Here is a 25,181-nt window from a genome sequence, read left to right on the forward strand (position 1 = left end):
AACTATTGTATCAATATTGAGACCCATAATTTGTAGTGTTGCAGAAACACAAATAAATGTAAACCCAACGTCTATCTCTTAATCAATGACGTAGAAAAAATACTTCAAGTATTTGATAACATGTCACGTAGGTCGTCACGTTGTTTGCTTGTAACGTGTCAGCCGCTGTCCACCGTCGTCACACCCCGTTGGTTAAATTAAATGTAAATGTTCTTCGAGAACTGACTGAGAACGGGTTATGCCTTTTACAAGCTTTTTTTGTAAGAGAATGGTAAAAACATGATAACGAAAAAGATTTTATTTGAACAGATTTTTGTGAATCGTAAAAATCATGGCAATTAAAGGCTTTTTAAAACTAAGAACATTAAAATCGCTTCACTGGTTTAAGTGCTATAGTTTCGTAAACATAGAAACACAACTTTTGTAAACACACGGGGGTGTTAAATCGGAATTAAAAAAAATCATATCGAAACTTTACAATATCAAACTAAGTTTGTAAAAAGTCTCAAAGTTGTGTAAAGTATACCAATCCACACTTCTCCACGGTGTACTGTGGCCACATATTTTTCAGTCTGAGAGATGACCCGTGCCCAGCAGTGGGCAGCAATAATAGTTAAAGACGAAGACTAATTAACATTCCTAATTAACAAAAGGTACCGTTTAATATTCTAATAGGATTTTAAATGTGTTTTTCCTTAAAACCTCCTACAATTTCCCTCTAAACTTTCGCACGTTATAAACCAATAATCCCCACTAGTTACTTGGTACAAAATTGAAAAGGTTGGAGCGGCATACGTGTGACAATGTCCGAACGCAGCCTTCAATAACACTGACGGGGGTAGACAGGGCGAGGGTCCGCTCACACTACAGTGATAAGCTCGATTGTAATAATGGAGATTAACGCTATTACGCGTTATTCCTTTTATAGCGCGTTTGCACATGTTATAGCATGCTAGTTGTTATTGATGTGCTATTTAGTACTATTGCTGTATTGTATAGTTTACTGCATTTACCTGTTGTATTATAGCACTTAAGTTGATGAATTGACTTAAATGGTATTTTTATATTTTAAAACCTTTACAGCGATAGTTCTTAGCTCTGTAATGCAATTTTCGTCGTATTAAAAACAATAGTCATTTATGTTTATTACAGTCCGAGTATTTTTTTATTTTTATTTAAATATTGTTTGTGTCAAGGGCAATATTTTTTAACAAATATAAGTAGCACATACAAATTACATACTCGTTGTACAACTGACGTTTTATTTTGTTTCTGTTTGGATTAGTAGCCGCTATTTACATAGCAGCTATAATAATATATCGTTACTGTTAAAACCGGTTAAGAACAAAACAGTGTGTACAGACCCTTATTGAGGTCGAGCCAACCGGAAGCTCAATGGGTTTAAGTTGAACATTTTCCATTTCCTAACGCGTATAAAGAGGTTACGGAATCGTTCCGCTTTGATGGGTTAAGTTATACTTAATTACGTGCTTTGCCCATTACATTATTTTTCTTTGAAGTTTCCACACCTTCTAATTTCCTTATTTCTTGTTTGTAAAAGTAAATAAAACAATGTCGATAGAGAAATAATGTTAATATGAATATTTTTTATTGTAACATTTTGTTTCAATAATCTGTAATCTTTGATGATCTTATATTGCAAATTGAGATTAACTAATCGAAGTCGTCAACAGACAATGATACTATGTATATATTACTATAGATTGAGCAAAAATGTAAATACATGCAGTATAGAGATCTGGTAAAGGTTGTAAAATTAAAATGACTAATTCATGATATAACTCATTAGTACCTGTGTCATTATATTGTTTTCATTTAACGGTGTTAAGCACTACTAATTTCTGGTTTGAAGAGTATGGTAAGCAAACGCCTACAAGGTATTCCACTTTAGTCAAGAGTAGCCACGCACCTGTTGCAGACTATAACTAGCTGTACTCCTATCCAAATTGGAATTGCTTGATACTGATACTATGTCTATGGGAAGTGGAGGCCACTTTCCAATAAGGAAATGGAAATGAAATGAAATATATTTATTGTATATAGGCCTCAAAGGCACTTACAAATTGTCAGCTACAATATTTTTTCTTAAACTCCTACCGGATCAAAACACGACCACAACTGAAAAGATCCGGTAAGAAACTCAGTGGGTTTGTCTTTATTTTTACCACGCTTTTTTACCTTGGACTCGATTTTACCCATTTTGAACGGTCCAATTAGTTTAAAATTTTGAACAATTATCATGAACCTATGACAATACATGATTTTAATAATTTTATCCCATTCTCCTCATCAGGATCGTCAGGAATCAGGATTAACGATTTTCTTTGTGCGGTTTTAGCGTGGTTTTTAGTTTTTAAACTATAATTATTCATAATAATCATTACTATTTTTCTTTTTCCTTCGGACTACATCACCCCAGTAATCTGCGTCATTTCGGAAGATATTTATACATCAATGGGATATAATAATAAAGTTGATCTTGCGTTTATATATCGGCAGCGTAGACAGCCGTGATAGATTAGTACAGAGTGGGTTGTACAACTCCGCGTCATGCTTCGCTCGTGTGAGTAATTATAGTATTCTCGATAAAGTGAAACATTAATAATAACAACACTACACTACACTGTAGTGTACACACTACAGAGTAGTTGTAACTACACTACAACTACACTATGAAGGTGGTAGTACCCTTTGTGGTTCGACTCCGGCAGCACCACCGCCACACCTATTTCTGCCTAATAACAGCAGTGTTACGCGCTGTTGTGTTCCGTTTTGAAGGGTGTGGTAAGGGAGACATACTTTTCCGAGGCGTTCCAGCTTAGTCCTCCGGGGTAACGGTGCATCTGTGTGGCGACCTCAGGTAGGAATATCTAATCCTATCTGGAGTTGATTATAGATGTCCATGGGCGGTAGTAGCCAATTACCATCTGGTGGACTGCATGCTCGTCTGCTGCTCCTATATCATAAAAAAACACTACAACACTTTTTTATAAAATGGAAGCAACAAATTAGCATAAATGCCATCTGGTAGTAAGTGGTTATTGATGCCTATGGACATCTGTAATCAACCCCAGATAAGATTAGTCCTACCTGAAGTCGACAACAGATTACTCTCAAGGACTAAGCTCGAACACTTCGGTTAATTATGTCCTTTACTTGCCCTTCAAAGCGAAATACACCAGCACATAACACGGTTGTTATTCGGCAGATATAGGTGTGACAGTGTTGCCTATGGAGTGGAATTACAAAGAGTTCTATAACTTACAAAGCTGTCGTTTTTTCCTAACTCTTATTTTGTAAGTTGAAAAGTTATACTTAAACTAGCTGACCCGGCAAACGTTGTGTTGCCATATAAATAAAAAAAAGTTAAGGGTGAACAACCCTTATCACTTAGGGGGATGAAAAATAGATGTTGGCCGATTCTCATAGATACCGGATAAGCACAAAAAATTTCATCAAAATCGGTCAAGCCGTTTCGGAGGAGTATGGCAACGAAAACTGTGACACGAGAATTTTATATATTAGATATGACTGAATATTATGTCATGCTTAATCTAAATTGTTTAAAAATAATGCATCATATTTTTATCTATTTAGGTCCTGATAAAGAACCACTACAACTGAATTACGGAATAATAATTATAATGCTGACTAGTAACAATTAGGCCTGAGTGAGTGAGTGTACTTTATCTGAACAAATCGGGGGCGGAGTGATGGATGGGTTATGACAGCCACTCGCAGATTGGACCGGAATGTGCGAAAGATTTTGCTATTACATCTTCATGATTTGTGCCCTTCTATGATTTTTTGATATTTAAAGCACTTATACGAGTAATTTTTGCAAAATTGAATTGATTGTTGACGTTCATAAAATTCTGTAAATAAATTTACTTGTAAATTCTGTTTTATAATATAATTTTATTTGTTTAAGTAATGTCTAGCTGGCTATGTATAGCCGTTCTTTAATTAAAACACTAACACAATCACTTCAAGCTTCTATAATTCAAACTTAAAAATAAAACAAATCTATTATGTTTTTTTTGTACCAAAAATAATTAAAAATTACCAGATGAGGACATTATCCTCTAGCTTGCTTCAACAAACTTATTTATTTACAGTGATCGCCCATACTGAGATGAGAGTCCTAGATAGTTTCCACAGTTATATGCATATTAGAACTTAATTATCATTTGCCATAAAGGTGAAGAGAAAACACGGCTGAAATTTCTTTTAAAACGTTGTAAAGGATGTATAAAGTTTATCAATATACACTTGACCAGAACATAGGCATAACTATATAACTAACTACGGCAAAAAACCCCTCTTATTGTAAGAAAATACATTTGACTGGCGATGGAACAGTAATGGTTTGACGCTGATCAATTCGCTCAGATAAGCACCGTGACTTTACACCTTCACAGATCGAAAAATTCAAAAAGGTAGATCCGTCACAATCCGTGACGACAGCAATTAGTCCCCTTTTACGCGATATCAAAGCGCTCTACATCGTAAAGTCGATCGGCGGTAAGAGGACATGAGAAATGGGGGCGTTGTGCAGAAAAATGTAGCGCCATAATCCCCTCCCACTGATAGATGACCCGCGAAGCCTCCTCACCCCACTCACGGGAATTAAACTCCGGTAGAGTTCTCCGGAGACTGCGTAGAGTCCCGAGTAATTAAAAAGCTCTTATCGAAATATTAATTAACAAATAATTGCTCCACTAATTCCGATGAGTTACGGTTTTTGATACAAATTTAAACTTTATTTCTTCATATTAAAGTCGGTAATGTATCACTGTAGAGTCGATTTTGAATGTGAGTTAATTTGTTGACTTGCAAAATTAAATTGCTATTAAATTAATGAATATTTAAAAATACGCTACTTACCATCTATTTTATTTGAATTATATTAAAAAAAATCTACACGAATATTTTCTTTATGAGATTTTTTTAAATCTAGTAAAGAGGATATATGTATAATGATTTGACTTATTTACAGATATATATTAGATAGATGAATATCAAATAGCAAGATAGATTTCAACAGAGCATGCACGGTATTATTTGTCATTGGTATGTTATAGTTGGAAACGTGAGAGATGTGGAATGAACCTTCTCTCGAGGTATTCCTTTAGCACATATGGGAATATGGCATAAGACATAATATGGGATACTTCCAGAAAAAAACTCTCTTTTAAAGGCAGAGACGCGTTGGCAAGTCCTCTGGTATTGCAAATGTCCATAGGCGACAATGACATCCCATTAGACAGCCCGTCTGCCTTTCGCTATGTTTAAGCATAAAAATATAAAAGAATTATAAATTTGTCATCCGACATCTGTCAGCGATCTCTGGTAGGATTTTTATTTTATTAAGGTTTAGCAGTCAGTCGTTTGTTGCAGATTTCAATAAACTATCAAAATAAGCCTAGCAAATACATTGTTTAACTACTTGTCTGAAAATCCAATAAATTTCCTTCGTATAAAACCGGGCAAACACAATACATTGGGTCCTCGAATGCTCGGGCACTATATACTGCCTAGGCTGTAGGTACCTACGTCCTACATATATAAAGTTGGAATACATGTCTTTGGAATAAAAAAGTACTATTTTTATTTTGTATCAATTTAGGAGATTACTGCCATAATAGTTTTCTGTTATGAACGGAAATGGAGCAGGACGATTGTCAATATCAGCTAAGACTCCTGTTCTCTCCTAGCTAAGCTATGTTTTTTAAAAATATAGGAGTAGCAGTCGAGCAGTCCACTTGATGGTAAATGGCTAATATCGCCCATAGACATCTGTAATTAACCTTAGATAAGATTAGATTCCTACCTGAGATCGACCATACATGCGCTGCTATACCTGAGGACTAAGCTGGAACGTATCAGAAAACTATGTCTCTATTACCACTCCCTTATTTGTATAGATACATGCGAGCAAAGGATTAATTAAACTATGAAGCGAGCTCAAGCTTCGAAGTGAGCTCAGGATAGCGAGTAATAATATCACATTTAACTCGCTTAACTTAACATAACTCTGAGAGCTATGTATATTTATGCTCCAATCACTAACTCGCGTCCCTTAAGTGGGTTAGGGATTGGAGCTACGGATCGCGACCGGTGTCCAACAGCTCAGACAACAGTCCGTATCACATCCGCAGAACATCCGCACGCCCCGGGCCTACATATCGGTCCCAGCCTCAGGGCAACTTGATATTGGTTTATTTTAACGATTCAAAGCGTTTTAAAATGTAACACCGAGGCGAGCGCCGCAAACAAACAGCCGGAGCTCACTTCCGCGACACACATCCGCCGGCTGCGGCGCCCATTGTGCTCGATACCGGTTGTTTACAGAATTTTGAAGTAGACATTATATTCATTTAATATACTCATTATATGTATATACATTAAAAGAGTTGAGGGAGGTAAATGAATAAGCGTTTGAATTATTTGAGTCGCATGAAAAGTGTCTAGGGATTTTTAAAGGCACACTTGTGTGTATGTCCGCCTTACACAGCCTCTATACCACAATACAGCAGTATTTAATATTATGATATTAGGCTTGGTAGTGTCACCTATGCGGTGATTATGCGCGTAAGTCATATTTTGAAAGATTGAATTATCAAACGAATATACAGTCCACGGTATACAGACCTCAGTAAGTGGTAACTATGTGTATAAGAAGATTTCTGTCTGAAGTTGACAATAGATGCGTTGCCATTCCTTCAGATGACCACGATGACCGTCTTGTATGTGAGCTAGCCGGCATCCAAACCGTTCCACCCAAATGCTAGATTTATTTCAAGCTGAAAATAGGTACAGAGACAACTTTTTTCGTTACTGTTCAAATCACTCTAAAAAGAAGCTGTTGTTGTTTTAGGATCGCAAAAGTAAGCGGAATATTTTGAAAAATAATTTAGACTTACACACTTATTTAATAAAAGTGTCTAATACATTATATAATTTAGAGTAACGATCCACAAATTCGCACGCAAGGTCAATCCGGTCATGAGTGTATTGTCGTTCAATTGGCACACGAATTGAGCAAATCTAGCAACGTTTTAGCAAATAGGCTACTTTGATATAAATGACATTAACAGCTGAACTTTATGTATTATTTGTGTACTCTATTTGCGTTTGAGTGTGTATGTGTGTGTAATTTTAGTTACATAAAGGGTAATACACACTACTCTTTTCCAGTCGTGGGTATATACGTCCTCACTCGTGTCCCTACCGCACAAATAAATTAACTTGCTGTAGTCTTCTTGTCGCTGGACTATGTAGTCTAAACCGTGTGCGTTTACGTATGTATGTGTGCATGTATGTATCTGCGTGTGTGTATATAATGTATTTATACACAATAGTATGTAAGTTCGAGCATACAGATAGGATACGCGTGCCCGCGTAAAAACACACGACGATAAATAATTATAGTTTAAAAACTAAAAAACACGTTAAAATCGCACAAGGAAATCTTTAATCTGATTCCTGACGATCCTGATAAGGAGAATGGGATAAATTTATTAAAATTGTGTATTGTCATCGGTTCTTGATAATTGTTCAAAATTTTCAATTAATCGGACCGTCCAAAGTGGGTAAATATCGAGTTCTAAGATTCCGTTATATTTATACATAGATACCGGCCAAGCTATTAAAGCATGGTAAAAAAGGCTCCCTTTATAGCACATATCTTCTTATGAATGTGGATGTCTTCTACATAGCATCATCTCAACATCTAGACAAATAATGACCTCAATTGGCCCTTATTCAAAAACACATTCAGAGCCTTCGCACCAACGATTGTATACCAATTATGTTACCGAAACAAACTTGAGAGCAAACATTTTAGTTTTATTCCAATTCAAATGAACACGCCATTGTACCAAACCAAACAAACGCAGACGCTAGTGTTTTCTCACACAACTTGGGAGACGGCGGCTCCGAATCAAAATACTGACTTCACTAACAATGGATTACGTGCAAATGGCTTCAGGGAAACATTACAGTTTCATTTAGTACACTTATAAAAGAAAATAATCATAAAATTGTGTGTCATGGAGACAAACGTAACGTAATGTTATAAAATTGTTATGGAATTTAAGTTTATCAGAACAGAAACCTTCATTCATAATGTAGATCAGCCTAGTCGGGAATCGAACCTTGAACCCTCTGCGAGTTACGCACGCAGCACGCTAATCGTCGTAGAAATGTAATAATAGGATAAAGGCCATGATTTGACGTGTCTAAGAATCGCGTTTCGTGCTGACAAGATAGTTATCAATTTCGAAATGCATGTTGCGGTGTGCAACCCTTTTCTGGAACCGTCAGAGCAAAGTTACGTATCGGACGTGACTCGGTTTATGTGATCCCACAATTTACGCTTCAGGTTTGAGATCCATTCTGAGATTTGTACCACAACTGGACTTCTTTTCACGATATTATTATTGGTAGGTCCAAATCTATATATGATCAAGGGACTAAATTATAACATTTGATTTAAATTATAAATGAGACGTTTTCACGGGTAACATCTAGTTTTGCTAGTCCTTTTGGCTGAAACAACCAAAGAGGTAATTATCGAAAATTAAATAACTTTAATTGGCGGAGTATTAATCTGTTAATCTCCTTTCTAGAACATAATCCTAACTATAGATTAATTTCAGGTCTTAATCATAGCATCAATTATAACATAAAAGATTATATTAACAAACCTTACTTAGAAGGGTACTCTAACCTTGATGGGTGGCCATTAGTGACAAAAATTTCGCGGGCATACTATTTGTACTATTATACCGATTGTCAATACTTAGCAATCTAGGCTTTACGATCTTTTGGAAATATTCGGAATGGGTTGATTACAACATCCTGTTTTTATTTTTCACGAAAAATTAGAATATGTCCAATACCTTTACCAGTAGTGGAGAAAGCCGTACTTCAGGAGTATGCCATAAAAAGGATTAGAGGCAAAGGAACACATCATTAAAATTCAACGTTTACGTTTCAATCCAGTTACATTCATCAGTATTGAATCTCTTTATCCAAACACGTCGTATACATCAAGATAATTAAATACAAACACTTAGCCTGATCGTGGATAAAAAGGGTCTAATACAAACAGTGGAAATCTGTTTTGGTGAAGGAATTCTTGAAGGGCTCGCCAAACAGTAGCCTGCCCTCGAGGTAAGGACTCTTTGCACGAGAGCCCTTGACGTCTTGACGAGCGGTGACAGCCTGTCGACTATTCCGTTTGCTCAGCGAATAAACTCAATGGTATTATCTAAAGGTGAAATAATCAACTCTGAAGGGAATCGGTTGCCCTAAAGTGGTTTACATCAAAACATGTGAAACACTTGTGATTTGAGTGTACATTCAAATCTTGGATTAGATAGGAATTTCATCAACGAAATGAACAAGGCTGTACTCGTATTTCAACTTTCAAGGATTTACTTCACAAATAACGTTAAGTAAGAAAGTTGAGAAAAAAGATGTAAAAGCAGTTAGTCTGCACTGCTGTCCATGAACATTTATACTCCAAACAGAGCAGTTGTTCCACCTGAAGTTAGCTACGGACATAGTAGTGCTAACACTGCCCAGTTGGATCAAGAAAGTTTTTACCACTTTTCTTCACCCTTTTTCTAGTCCAGAAATAAATTTCTAGTTCTCGAGTCGGCATATAACAATAAAGCATTTTAATTAACATATATATCTTAATTTGCCTTTAACAAAGATATATTAAACTATTTCAGAACTAAATGTCCTCATTACCGATTAAGAAATATCATCGAGTTTTTGGCGTGTAATGAAGAAAAATGTACAATCAGTAGTGCCATTAATTTAACGATTCTTATTACCCAATGGAGAGCAGTGACACCCAGATCACGTCCTGCGAGTAAATTTACAAAAGCGACAGTCTGTACTGTTAGGCCTAGTTCTTTTATAATATACTAAGTAGTTTTAATTTTTCCCAAAACGTATTCTTCTTTTCAATCCTCTTGATTTTAATTAAACTTCCTTTTAAAATTAATGATTTATCGACAGTTATGACCATAGATAATCAATTTTAAAAAGAAGTTCATAAAATTTTATCAAGTCTACTTTCTATTTTGATACAAAAATATGACATTGTTCTCTCAATATTGCAGAGAAAAAGTCACTGCAATATTATTTTCGATATAAAGGTATTAAAAATATTTTTTATTCCTTGTATGTCGAAAAAACATCTAATTAACTTACTCAATTTTAATAATACATTTTACGAAACTAATTTCGTATTCAAAGTATTTATTTTACACTTTTCTCTTAATTGTCTTCATTAATCGAACCAAACCCTAGCACAAAATTGTTATTGTTCTCAAAGATGTTGAAAATGTACATTATTTTAGAATCCAAATTATGATGCCAAAAAGGGCTCGACAAACAATAATAGAGGTAAAAATATTTCGGCACAAAAACAAAAGGTTGCGTTGCCGAAAAATGTAATAATCCGAGGGTACTTATTGGCCCGCTGTTATCGTGTTTTCAGTACTCGGCTAAATACAGTTGGAGAGAGCCCCCGGAGCGAGGGCGGGCGAGGCTCCTGGGGGCCTACCACCATCTTTTCAAAACCATCATAATTCAGGAAAGTTTTATTTCAATATTGTTTCAACATATTTTTTTTCGTACCACGACCTTCTTAAAACAGTTTTGTTTTATTCCTACCGATTGATGTAAAAGAATGAATATTTTATCTATTCCTTATCCAAGAAGAAATCAAGATATCCAAGAAGAAATGAAACATCGAAACTAGTGTCATCTCTTTCGTACCCCGTTCTTGATTGTGTTCCGTCATACTCAGTTGAACAAACTTAAACCCTTATTCATTTTTCGCTTATCCATGGTATAAAACCTACTGAAATTGTCATATTTAGCTTAAAAAGTTAAATTTTCTGCAAAAAAATAATAAATAATTTCAACCGACATCATACAAAACTGCTCATTGTAATATTATAAAACCAATCTTACTTTAATGAGTTTGTGGTACGAAATTTCCATGTATGATTAAAATAATATTTTAAGAAATGGTAGTAACCCCTGGATACCACAAACACGTAATGAATGCTAACAAGCCCGGCTTACGCAAATAATGCAAAATTTAATATCTGTGATAAAATTATTGGTGGAACACTCGGTGAACTAGGGTTAAGCTGCATAAAAGGAATTTTCGTGAGCTATGTTTAATACTATTTTCAATTACATTTATAACAGAATAAAGAAAATTTATCTAAAAACATTTTATATAAAGTTTATTATTGCAAGAAATGAGTTGGTTAGAGTTATTAATTTTGTGTAGTGTTCCTAAGCCTCGTGCAAGCTTAAGTTTTATTTGAAGCTTAACTGCAAAGTGAAAATGATAATTTCTTTTTATAACTTTTTCTTTTATTAATTTTCATTTAAGATTACCTTGCTATGTATTATGTTTTACTAATAATTGTACTGTATGTTGCAATGCAACTGTGATTATTTTCGTTTAAACCTTGGACCATCACCAAGAATCCTATCTGAGGTTAGTCATAAATGCGTTGCTACCCTTGATGACTAAATAGGAACGCCTCGGACAAATATGTCTCTTACCCTTAAACGGAATTCAGTAGCGCTTAACATTGCTGATATTAGAAATAGTGGCTGTGTAGTTACTGGAGTCGTACCAGAAAGGGATGTAACATTTTCTAATTTGAATAAAAAACATCTGCATTTTGCTGTAAACGTAGCCAATACAATTGCTGTACATTTTAATGAACTACCGGACAAATTAATCGAGCATCATTTTCTCTTTGTTTCAATTTGTTTTGTCCTATTTTAGCTATTGACTGACTCTTCTATTGTGCCTTTATCAATTGAAAAACTATACTTCATTTTATTTCGTTCCAGCTTTTGTTATAATTATAGAATTTAATTTAAATTTTGAATCTCTCCGTATATTGGGTTTTCATAAGTACCTATAAATTAAGTAATTCTATTATAATTAATGCAGTTATAATCATAATTATGTCACAGGTAAAAACTACGTCCAATTATTATTTAATTTTCCGTATTTAATACAGTCAACGAGAGAGCTTAGATTAAGTGTATTGTATTTCGTGATCCTTAAAACATTTCAATTTTAAACATGGGATTATAAAAAGTCAATGACCTCATGGTGCAAAGGTTTTCATATCGGTTCGCCACGGTTTTTTGATTTAATCTCCCGCCAAACATGTATGTATGTATGTCTGTTCTGGTCTAAATGTTTGTATGGTTCTTCTTGTGTGTCTTTCTGAGACCATGACTCCCAAGACAAGAAATTCTAGTGTGGATTATTAATGTAGAACTTTATTTCATCATTTTAAGTGCGTAATTAAGAACTTATAATGTAAATTTCATTTTATTTTGACTGTAAATATTAGATATTTAAACTATTTGTTTGGTATTATTAACTTTTGCATACTTTACTTGGTGGAATATAGCGGTCGTTATATTTTGCTGCGAACCGCCAAAGAATGGGACACATTCCCACTTTCGTTGCTTCCTTGAGTTGTTTTCGACCAGGGATTGTTCAAGTCAAGGGTGAATAGGCTACTTCAAGCAAGCGTGTTTTATACAAAGCTACATCTCACTTAATACCTAAACGCAAGCCTATAGTAAGATAAAAAAAAATGTTGTAAAACCATGTAAAACGTATATTCAAGCAAATGAAGAGAATTGATTTCATTTGAAGAACCAAAAATAAAAATGATACAGAAGTAAAAGTTACACTGACACACTAATTTAATACTTCACAGAGTATTAGGTACATATGTAGATCATATTCTGATGTAGTATGCAGGATAGTGGAACAGGTTCAAACGCCAGGCTCGGGGAAACTTCGGCTATCAAATTAGTAACTTTGATTGAAATTCATTCACTAGCACTGATTGTACAAGGTGAGGTAAGTAGAATATACTCGTATGTATAACTTGAAATTTATTATGTAAGTTTAACGTCAGTCAAAAAATTGTTGATAAGTAATTTAATATGCATTAAGTAGTACAAATATACTTCGATACGACAAAAAAACAAATTTGCCAAAGTAACTTAGACAAATGCCTTCTTTATTATTTTCTCTCAATATATTGTGAAGGTTGAAAAACTCTTTGTGATTCGATACCGGCGGCACTACCACACCTATTTCTGCCTCATAACAGCAGCGTTAAGCGCTGCTGTATTCTGGTTTGAAGGGTGTAGTTAGGGAGACATACTTTTCCGAGGCGTTCCAGCTTAGTCCTCAGGGGTAGCGGCACATCTGTGGCCGGCTTCATTAGGAATATCTAATCCTATCTGGGGTTGATTAAAGATGTCCATGGGCAACAGTAGCCACTTAGCATCAGCTTGATTGCATGCTCGTCTGCTAGTCCTAATATAAAAAATATATAACGTGCAGTAATATTTTATAGCAGAAATAGGAAAATCTTAGTAATAGTTCGTAAATCATGTGATTTTCTTATTAAAATGATATTAGTATTTTAATTAAGCAAAATATGTTAGACACAGAATATTATTAGCACAGCTCCTCCTGTTTAAAGAGGATTAAGAAATGATATCCAAGTGTAACCCGGAAACTTAAATCTTTTATTTATTATGCTTCTACAGTACATTTACCTTATAATTAACATGCAATAAACATAACGCGACAATAATTACAATGTTTAATTTGAAAGGCGACGTTAAATCTGAAGCGAGTGTGTAATGAGTCTCAATCCGCAAAATTAATACCCGCGTATGAATGGGCGAGGCCTCCCGCCTCGGATACCGTCCAATCAGCGAGAATTAAAATAAGCTGAATTGATGATCGACGTCATATTATGTCAGATGGGCTTACACTCGCCACTGTAGCCGTGCATCTCCACATATGGCCATATCATATGAATATTGCATAATGCACTGTTTATAAGATTGAAAGCAAGTTTGCATGCATAGATAATCTCTTTCCTTTAGAAAGACGGTTGAAAAAGTGTTTAGTGCAATTGCGAAAAATTTGTTTGTTGCGTTTATATTAAAACATTCATGGAGTATATGTTCCAAAACTCTTTATGAGCAATCTTTAAGGCCCCATTACTACCTATAGAAAAGTGATCGTGTCAGACATGGGCAGCAGCGGGAAGAAACATATTTTACAATAGAATATTTTGTCAGGCACTACGCGGATATAAAGATTAAAAGTGGTTGTGGTTCGACTCCGTTGATACCGCTGAATCTATGTTTGCCTAATAATAAGTGTTAACCGTTACTGTGTTCGATTTTCAAGGGCTTGATAAGAGAGACATATTTTCCAGCTTAGTCCTCAGTAGCGACGCATCTACGAATGGGAATCTAATATTATTTGGGGTTGATTACAAGTGTTCATGGGCGGCAGTAGCCACTTACCGACCATCAGATGCACTACATGCTTGTAAAAATACATTAGAACAAATTGTATAAATATTTTTTGTCTGCCACGGCACGCGTCTGACATGCTCTATGTCTGCAAATATAGATAATTCCTAAATTATCATCAAGTCTTATTTTACCAACATAGCAAACTCTTCCAAGTTAAAAATCACATTTAATGAATAATTCAGAAGAACGTTATAGTGTTAAGCATTCTTTATTGAGGCTCCAGTTGGCAAAAGCGCAAGTGTAATTAAATTACTGAGACTATTACAACTTATTGCGAATAAAATGAGAATGCAAATGAGTTTCTCGTTTAGTTATATTATCGTTTTCCTTAAGTCGCTTCCTACACTCAAAGACCCACACCACCATTCCGTGTCATGGGTGCCATGGAAACACACATCGACAATCGACATCGACACAAACAACCAGACCCAAAAACAAAAATCCAAATTTATCATTTAGATATCTGTCTGGCGGGGGATCGAACCCGGGACCCTCTCAATTCCATTCAGTCACCATACCGTTGTGTCACGGTCCCATGTCATAGCGCTCCGGAAATACCTCAGGAGGAATTTCATAGTGGTAATTTCATGCACATCTTGCACGAATGTGCAATGTGAAGATGTGGAACTTGCACGTTCGTTGCAATCACCGTGCGAACCGTGGAGGACCACCGCGAGTCCAGTTGGTGTGGAAGGAACCCCATCCTTCGGCGAGTGGTGAGATGGAGGGATGGTTACGTAGGCACGCGTGAAATATTCTATATAAATTGTTTTAACTAAAAATCTTCCTGGCTAATGATCAAACCCGGAATCCATTGAGTGTCAGACCATTATAACGACCGCTTGGCCACGGGCCGTGTTACGCCCGTTATTAAAACACAATCTATCTAATGTTTTGCACCAAAGATAGTTATTTGACAATTTATTCATACTAAACATTTTTAAATTTCAATCTCTGATTAGTACAAATAAATAGATGGATTTATTAATATTCGTCAGTAAGTAACCTATCTATGTCTAGTATTATTCGTACAGCCTGAAAATAGTCTTAATAGGCCATATCTGTTTCATAGTGGCCAACACGCTTAACAACGGAAAATTTGGAAAATAGTCGAAAATCTGAGCTCAAAATAATTTTTACAAGTTCACACAGCGTATTAACAAACGGGAAAATTGTAACGCAAAAATAAAGTTGGGAATTTTTCTGTTGAAAAATTTTAAATGCTTCCCTAATAACAAGAATCCCGGTCGAAATATTCTGACCCTTTTCACTTTATTTCAAAAATGTTGTTTTATTAAAGCAGACGCGTACTCCCTTAGTTGGGAAATTAGGGAAGCTTCGGGGCTGCATTTTTGTGGTATTTAAATATAATATGAATTTTCATAACTACATATGTACCTATATGTACTCGTATAATTGTGATTTCAATGATTTGATCAATCAATGAGGCGTGAAGTGATTTTAATATAGGTTTGTGCTAAAGTTTGTCCACTTTTATAAATTTTGATACATTAAAGGTGGTAAAATCCTCGTTGGTTCAACTCTGAAGGCACCAACGCCACAAGTACTTCTGTCTATTAACAGCAGTGTTAAGGACTGATGTGTTTGGCTATGAAGTGTATGTCTCCAACTCCTCAGTTCCAAGTCCTCAGAGGTAGCAATGTATTTTGGGAATTTAATCTTATCTCACGTTGGTTACAGATAACCTTGGGTGGCTGTAGTCACTTACTATCAGATGGACTACATTTTCGTTAACTAGTTCGAAGTGAAAACATAAGGTGTTAACACTTTCAAAATTATCTTTATCGAGATGTTTAATTTTTACATCAAAAATTAAAACCAAAAAGAAGCAAAGAAGATGCAAAGAACTTTACTTAATAAACACGATACAGCGAAGAACTTCAAAGCTTTGCATTCCAACTTTATAATTCATAAAGTGAGAACTGAATAAAATAAACGTAGCAGGCATCAAAGCGCAAAATCAAACTGGAGCAAAACTTAATTAATCCTTACACGCGATTCTGAAAACTCCACACGCTGTTTGCCGTCGCCCCTTCAAAGCCGTAAATATGTCGCACATACTTAACATTCATTCCTTTGAAGGTGTGCTCAAGTTACGCGTATGATTTTAAAAACAAGTTACAAGAACGTTTGAGGGCTTCAGCCACTTAGTTAGTTAAGTTTCATTCGTAAATGATCTAAAAACTACTTTTTTTTTAAATATTTTTCAAACACGAAAATAGATGGCAGTGACAATTTCAATTGTCAAAACTGGTTACATTTTCTTGCTAGAGTAATCTTTACTAATCTATGGTAATAATAGGTAAGTAAGTAAGGTACTGAAATGTGGATTTGAATGGTAAAGTAGAAGTATGGTAGATAGATTTAACTGGGGAACTGCTACCGTCACTTCTATTTCTAGCGTGAGATAATTCTAGCGTTTCAGTGTAAAGATGTTGGCTGACTTACATAAGAATATGAGGTGATAATCTTAGTTCGCAGGAGTGGAAACGCATGAGTGATTAGACTTAGTTTAGGTTAGGTTAGAAATACGTACTGTTTTTTTACGTTTACGTACGGTACTCAGGGAGTCACAGATATGTAACTATTGTGATTAAGAAATTACTACTATGTACTACTTGTACTAAGTACTCAAGGGAGTATCAACTTTGAGTAGGACACCTGTCCACCTGTCCAAGGGTTACAGTGGCCACTCAGCACCGGGTGAAGTGCGTTGCCGTTCCTACTTCAAATGTAATAAAAATTCTACCTGTCAATTAACAAATTTCCAAAACGGTGTTCGTTTTTCGTGAGTTGTTTCATGTTCGCACGGACATGCACGTTGTACTTTCAATTCTGACTTTTTAGGGTTCTGTGTAAAAACCCAAGTTCTGTAAACGTCCACGCCAAACACACGTTCGTTTGTTCGATTTTTTGTAAATTTTCAGGTTAATTTGTTCGGACCATGTGTGTTATTATTCTGATCATCGTAATAAATTATGAAAATAATTAAACAAATTAATGTAACAAAAACCCGACATCATAAAATAATGACGTGAAAAGGGGAATAATTACTACAATAATTTAAATAAAATATTAAATATGTTTAATAAATTGCTGCACCGCAGCTTTGGTAGAGTTTTTTCTATAATTGCTGGTTGATAGAAATTGACCTTAAATTTCTCAACAAATAAATAAATACTTTAGATGTACGAAACCCTGAACGCGCGAGCCCAACTCACGCTTAACGCATTACTTTTTGTTTTATTCCAGTTCGTTTTGTGGCGCGTTTCGATCCACAGACAGAATACCTAATTGAATCAATCTACTGACTTGTATATTCGATTTTTCTAGTGTGAGTATGAAAACGGAGATTGCAGAAACACATGAACTGTTTCAATTTATGTAGAGAGCTTGCAACGCAATCGTGACTAGTGGAGTCATCAATGTAACGTATATGTTTGCCTTAAACTTGTTTGCGTTTGTCAGTATTCGTCAATTCGCATAAACACAAATTCTATGAATCATAACGATAAAAAATACTACCAAATAAAAAGGCACATGCCCCCGTGTGAATCAGCCGTCCGAGCAGCCCAGACGCAGGGGGGAAACTGATAATCAGAGCCATGACGCAGTTTACCTGCACGTGGCACATGCTGAGTTTGTCCCTTTTAGTGGTCGTTGCAACACATATTATTGTAATAATTGATTATACATTTTATTGTCCTTTTGTTGTTGTTTTATGTTTTATTTTTTTCTTTTGTTTTATGTTATTTTTATTGTAAAGAACGTTACTCTGCCGGTTTTGTTGCTCATTTGCGTTTAATTGTGTTTTTGTTAATTTATTTTGGAAAGTTAAGCTTCTCAGCTTATAAAAAGTTGGGTTTCAAATAATTACCTGACTATGTTCTTAATAATACCAATATTATTTACGGCTGTGATATGATTTGATGTGTGATATAACATTTACATGAGATGTTCCAATTCAGTCGCCAGGAATAGCAACGCTTCTAAGATCTCTAAATAACTACTGTATATTGATTTTAACACAGATGCCTAAGATTGGTAGTAATCGCTTATTTATAACCAATAGTTCGTAAAATATTACTTTGTCGTCAACATATTTGTCCCACAGCTGAGGACGGGTCTCCTCTTAAAGTAAGAGTTATTTTAGACTGTAGTCTACTGCGTTGGCCAAGTGCGAATTGGTAAACTTCAGACACATCTGTCAAATTATTCTTACAAACATTTAGATTTTCGTGAGGGTGTGTTCCAGTTTGAAGAATGTGGTAAGGGAGACATACTTATCCGAAGAGTTCTAGCTTAAACTTCAGCAAGGTATCTGTGGCTATTCTCAGACAGGGCTCTAAATCTTATCTTAGGTTAATTCCAGATGTCCATAGAAAGCAGTGGTCACTTATCAGGTGCACTGCATGCTACTTCTGTATTATAAAAATGTTAGTGTACACCGGACCTTTAGCAAAATAAACTGTGCCCCGAACGTGCGAATATTTTAACCCACTTTCCTACATTTTGTTATTTTGCGAGTCCGAGCACTTGCTCCAAAAAAAGGAGGCGACGCGTCAGTCCGTTTCATGGAGTTGCCGCGTAATTAAGTTGCGTTGTCTGCTCCGCAGCTTCACAGGTTTTGTGGATGGGATTAGCTGACACTTTTTAGAAACAAAGTCTTTTTTGTCATTAAAGTCGTTTTTCTATATTCTTTTTTTATAAAACTGAAGTAGATAAGGGGTTCAAATGATACACATGATAAGAGGTCAGTACCGCCCGTGGATATCTGTAATTAACTCCATAATGTAGAACAGAGTCTGTACATATAATCATAACTCATTGCATAACAATACATTGCTACTCCTGAATGCTAAGATGGTCACCTCATAATTATGTCAATGAGACAGTATCCACACTTTTCTACCGAAACGCAACAACAACATTAATAACTATTGAAAGTTTCAACTCTCACGATACCTAAATCTCTATTATTAAAATTTAATTCCGTTGAACTATCCGAACTTAAACATACAGCCCGTGTTTCGATCATGTATTCGCGCTTTAAGCTAAATATTCGGAACACGTGCGCCCCTGAGAGGCAACGGAACACCCCCAGTGCCAACACGACACTCGTTCTCGCATTACCGACCCAGTGTATGCGTCGTCTGCAATCTGAACTGTATTCAGCTCCAAATTTCAATTTAGTTTTAAGATACATAAATGAACGAAATAAACTAAGAAATTATTTTAAAAACAAAAAATCTGACAGTTGTAATTGAACGTATAAATAAAAATTACAAACACTCTTTTACGTTTTTTTATTAATCCAGAATTTCAACATAGCTTATTTTGGTAAAACATTATTTATATAAGGTGGTAATATATTTTTGAAAATAATATAATAGGATTAAGTATATAAAAAAATAGTAAACATAATTTTAAGATTTCTGCACGCATTATAAAAAAAAATATGTATTACTGCCATATGTATTCTGGTAAACGAAAAAGTCTATTTTCGTTACGTAATTTATTGATTTGGTCGCCGTGCTCAAAGCCCGTGAAAAAAGCTATGTAATAGCTTAAAATCAAGCCTATATCACTCCTACAATTTAAATGAAGCCATGAGATGTGTTTGGACGGTACGAGTACATATTAAAACCTATCAAGTGCTTAGTGCTTCCGGGCGTAGTAAAAATCAAAAAACATACATAATTATAAACTCTCGAAGAACATTACTTACCGCAGTCAAGTAAAAAGGACAGTTTCTACAATAATATTCTGCATTCACATTCTGTACAATTGATAGCTAACACGAGATTAAAACGTGGCATAAATGCAAGAATGCAATCCCAGAAATGTAAATTAATCAATGTCACAGTCTGTACGTAGTTTAAGCGGAGAATGTATTTCTATCGTTGCATTAGAGCGGCCTAGTGTGTTTTTGTGCCTCATGTAAGTATAGAAGGAGGGCCAGTAATCCTAATTGAAGGTGATAGAACCCTTTGTGTTTCGACTCCGGCGGTATCACCGTCACACCTATTTATACCTAATAACAGCAGTGTTAGGCGCTGCTGTGTTCCGGTTTGAAGGGTGTGGTACGGGAGACAGACTTTTCCGAGGCGTTTCAGCTTAATCCTCAGGGGTAACGGCGCATCTGTGGCCGACCACAGGTAGGTATATCTAATCCTATCTGGGGTTGATTACAGATGTCCATGGGTGGAAGTAGCCACTTACCATCAGGTGGACTGTCCGCTCGTCTGCTACTCCTGTATTATAAAAAAATATTATAAACGCAAAAGTGAGTTTATTTGTTTGTTTGTTACGCTTTCTCGCCTTAACTACCAAACCGAATGTCATGAAATTTTGTACACATATTGTCAGAGGTCTAGAAAAAAACATAGGATACCTTTTATCGCAAGCGAAGTCGCGTGCAAAAGCTAGTTGGATATAAATAGCAAGAATGTATTTCACTTCACAGGACGTTCTCTATCGCTTTTTTTTAATAATCAAATTTGACACATTGTGCGTTCAAAAATTATCTTATATCTCTCTTTGGTGACCTATGTGAAGCAATTTTGCATCATAAATTAATTTATAACTAATTCATACAGTATTTCTTATCTCGACGTGCTATGGTACATCCCTGAATTTATAGTAGTATTAAAATTTTTACCAAGCAACGCTAAAAAACAACACATTTCAAAACACCGAAGTTACAACCAAAAATACTTATTAATAAAATACAACATTACTATTTTAACATTACAACAACCCGAAGCACTAACCCTGACGTGATTCCCAGCATCTAGACTCAGCCGGTCTCAAACAGGTCTCAACAACTCTTCGAGGTTACAACTTGTACCTTAGGAGCCTATTGTCGTCTCAACGCAAATAACAACCCTTTGTTGAATCAGAAATAGCGTTTCACTCAAATATGGCAGACAATTGGACAACTACAAGCGCATGTTACTATTAAATCCTATTGGATTAAAGTAATTACGATGATTGATTGTCGTATTGTTTGTGTAGAAATTGCTTAGGCATTTTGCTTAGTACAATAGTTTGCTATTATTGAGCCTCGTGGCTCCTTGGTTAAGAAATGATCCGGCTTATAGAGTCCCAAGTTCTATTCCCAGTCGGGATACTCCTATCTATCTTCTTCTATGTACTTGTCTTTTCGTATTCTAGTAGGAAATTTATACATTTCGATACCTTAATTCGCAAATCAGCCAACTCCGCTTTTTGTCAAAATGTTTTTTTTAATTATCTTGATTTCGTTCAACGCCATTTACTATCAAAATAAATAAAAAAAGCATTTTGAAAAAAAGTGGAGTTGGCTGATTTGCGAATTGAGGTATCGATTTCTAAAAAATGTGGCTTTAAAGTTTATACTACATTGTTTGTGCCATGAGGGTTCTCCATACGCAAACATAATTACAATTACACAAATTGCTACAAGCTAAATGTCGTTGTCGGATTCGTTTAGATAACCCTCAAAAATATGTGTATGCGCTACGTGTACTACGACAAGGGGATTACAAAAGTCTTAATTAAAAAGCCCGTAATTAAAAATCTATCTATGGAATTTGGGCTTACCGAACATCGAATTTTGTCAATTTTTGTCACCAATTGTTCTTCGTAGGCAAATCATTGAATAAATTAATATTAAAAACGGTCGCAACGAAAAAAATATATTTATTATTATTATTAATTTGTTTTGTATCATCCAATAAGATAACACTCTTATATCCTATAATGTAACCCATTTACACCGAAAACTGATCACAGTTCAAGTGTCACAGCTCATCACTTTTACACGGTTGGACGTGTTTATGTACTGTGATGACATGTTATGGCGTGTTCATACACTGTGTATATACTGTATGCAGTGAAACAGAAACATGCTGTCACGAAGGGGTGACAGGCGGCCGCGTCTGGTCGCATTGTACTGACATAAATGGGCTGTCATAACAAAATGAACATTTTAACACAACTTCTGTACATCGCGACTTGAATGCGAAGATTGGTTTTTGCCCGGACTACACCCGGACCGGTTGGGTATTCTCGTCAGTATATTTATAACGAGAGATATATTTAATGTGGATGTAGTTGTAGCCAGTTTTGATTTAATTGTTAAGAAATACCATTTTCACTTTTAATTTATGTTTATTAATAATTCAACTATGATTTTGGTCCTTCGAGCCGTATTCATTCCGTAGAGACTTGTAAATACATTATGTACATAAAAAATATGGAAATTCTATTATAAAAATGTCACTGTTTTAGTTAGTCATAAAAGATAACTGAATCAGTACTAACCAAAAGCAATGGCTAAGGTAAAATATATTAAGATTAAAAAAAATATTCTTCTTCTTCTTCTTTTTGATTTCCAATTTAGAGTATTTTCAGTGAACTAATTGACTAATAACAAAGTATTACGTAATCAAATGTAAAACAAATTTTATTTTTCCTTACCACCAGCCGACGAACAAAATTGATATTGAAACTTTTCGGAATAGAGAAAGCTAAAAGTATAAAAAGAAAATTTTCCATACTTTTTAGAACAAAGGGTTTCCTTATATTAATATTGTTTTATGGCTCGGTCAAACATAGGAAGTGGATGAGCCGTTGAAATAGGAACGCAGCATCGCCCGCGGCTTCGGGAGGAAATTAAAACGTAATAAATTATCCCCGGATCATTTGTGCCATCAGCAAAATAAATAGCCCATGTTTTGCTACGCGATACCCAATTTCGGTCTTGATATCAATATCAATTCCAAATAATTGAACACAGCGCTGAAGATACGATTGTATTTTAAAAATGATATAAAAATGTCAACGTATCTGTCACATCAATTACATATTTTATGTTGGCTAAATTCGATTATCATAATTGAAACATAACTACATTGAAGAAAATTGTTTACTAGTTTTATAAAGTCAACATAAAATTCGAATAAAATATCCCAAAGATATATTACGAGAATATATGTAAGTAATAGCATCTATATTAAATTCAACTGAAACTCTACCCATTACTAACAAATATTATATTTTAATAAGCAATAATTTAATTAATTTACCAAAAGTAATCATTATGAAACATTCGCACACAAATATGTGGAATACGTGATTTTAAGCCACTCTTTCGCATGTAATACAAAGTTACTCGCAAATTAATCGGGAGTACGAATAATTCAGTTAAAACTTTCATAATGCCTTCTACCCTATTATTTAGTCCTAACTTTACACCTTTTTAGGAAGTTAATTGGGACATCATTCTCGGTGAACTCTCTAATTAAATAAGCAGGATCTTGCGAACACTGAAAAAATACTGCGGGAAAGTTTAAATTAAAAATTTCCTCTCATTATATCTTAAGATTGAATTAAAAGACTTACCGTCGAGGAGAAATAGCAGCCGGAAGATGAGGTGGCAAATCCTTTTCATCTCGATCATTTAATTTAACACTTCTAATTAACTCGATGCTAAGGTTTCCCTTTTAAAAAATTACGAACATGGAACAACACTATCGAAAACTATAATCATTCACTGATTGAGTTCACAGAACAGATACAACACGGATTTAATTTCGCATCTCGTAGCAGTAATTATAATGCGAAACACGTAACATCGGATTCAATTTAATTGTAATAATTGCTACGAAATAAGAACATGTTGCGCGTAGCGGGCGCTCGCGGCGCGGCGTCCGTCGCGACTGGCGCTCCGGCGTAGCGGCCGGCGTAGCGCTACAGCGTAGCGCGCTACGAGATTGCTCATTATGTCGGAACGAGTCCGCGTATTCACTACATTATTTCGTTTAATAAAGTTCCAGCCTTGTGTATGCAGATGCGTTTACATACGGAATTTTGTAGGCTTCCTGCTTCGACGGAACATGACTTATAACACGCCACTGTCGTCCTTCCTACTTAGCAATAAAGACCGTATTCGAATATAAGAAACTGCTCAGCGCTCCGCTGAATTTCCATTATATTAAACGAGTTGTTTGATAAAATTTGCAGCGCCAAGTTCATTTTAATATTAAACGACTTATCTATACACGGACTTTGTACGACAGTGGATGAATAATTTAGTAAAACTATGAAGATTTTGTACATGTGAATGAAATACACAAAATCTACTTGACCCATAAAAATTTATCTCTAAAGCTTTAATTTTACAATGAGTCCAACAATAATGTTTATATTATCTTAAGAAACGAGAATAGAAAATGTTTTAATCATTCAGTTGATCGTCGGAAGCAGACTTCATTGTAAAAGTATCAGGTAAAGTTAAATAAAACTACTGAGTCTTAGGATTATACTGGATAAAAATATCAGAAAGTTCCTTAACAGAAATTTTGTAATAAGAAAAAATAAGTATCCTGGTTTATTTAACATTCTTTCATTTAAATTTATTCACGACATTAAATCAAGAATGCAAGTCAAAGGCTCGTTATCTAGCGCCTCCGTTCCAAGAATGCGCTACCTTCAGTGAAAGAATCCGCGATTTACATAAAATTACGCGACACAATCATATTTTTTAAACATTTTATATTTCACTTAAGTACTATTTATGATAATAGAAAGCTGATTTCAAAATAACTGGGAATTGGACATTACTAAAATTATCCTTTTTTTATTGATATTAACTAATTTAATTAACTAAATTTGAAGATGATAAAACCCTTTGTGTTTTTTCTTTTTTTATAATATAGGAGTAG

General features: G+C 35.0%; 1 protein-coding gene across 2 annotated transcripts in view; it reads right to left on the reverse strand.

The window, feature by feature from the left end:
• The window catches only part of LOC140754772 (uncharacterized), a 237,183-nt gene extending 212,994 nt beyond the window's left edge, over nucleotides 1-24,189 (reverse strand). Inside the window, exon 1 of one of the 2 annotated variants that reach the window (XM_073089864.1) lies at nucleotides 23,860-24,189. In XM_073089864.1, coding sequence (XP_072945965.1) covers nucleotides 23,860-23,917 — 58 coding nt within the window. In that variant the 5' untranslated portion in view covers nucleotides 23,918-24,189. The remainder of the gene's footprint in view (nucleotides 1-23,859) is intronic. The other variant, XM_073089863.1, reaches the window with a different exon arrangement.
• Between the last annotated feature and the right edge of the window lie 992 nt (nucleotides 24,190-25,181).

The sequence above is a fragment of the Epargyreus clarus genome, unplaced genomic scaffold (assembly GCF_041222505.1).
Source record: "Epargyreus clarus isolate Ecla_fem2 unplaced genomic scaffold, WU_Ecla_fem_2.2 ptg000031l, whole genome shotgun sequence".
NCBI lineage: Eukaryota > Metazoa > Arthropoda > Insecta > Lepidoptera > Hesperiidae > Epargyreus > Epargyreus clarus.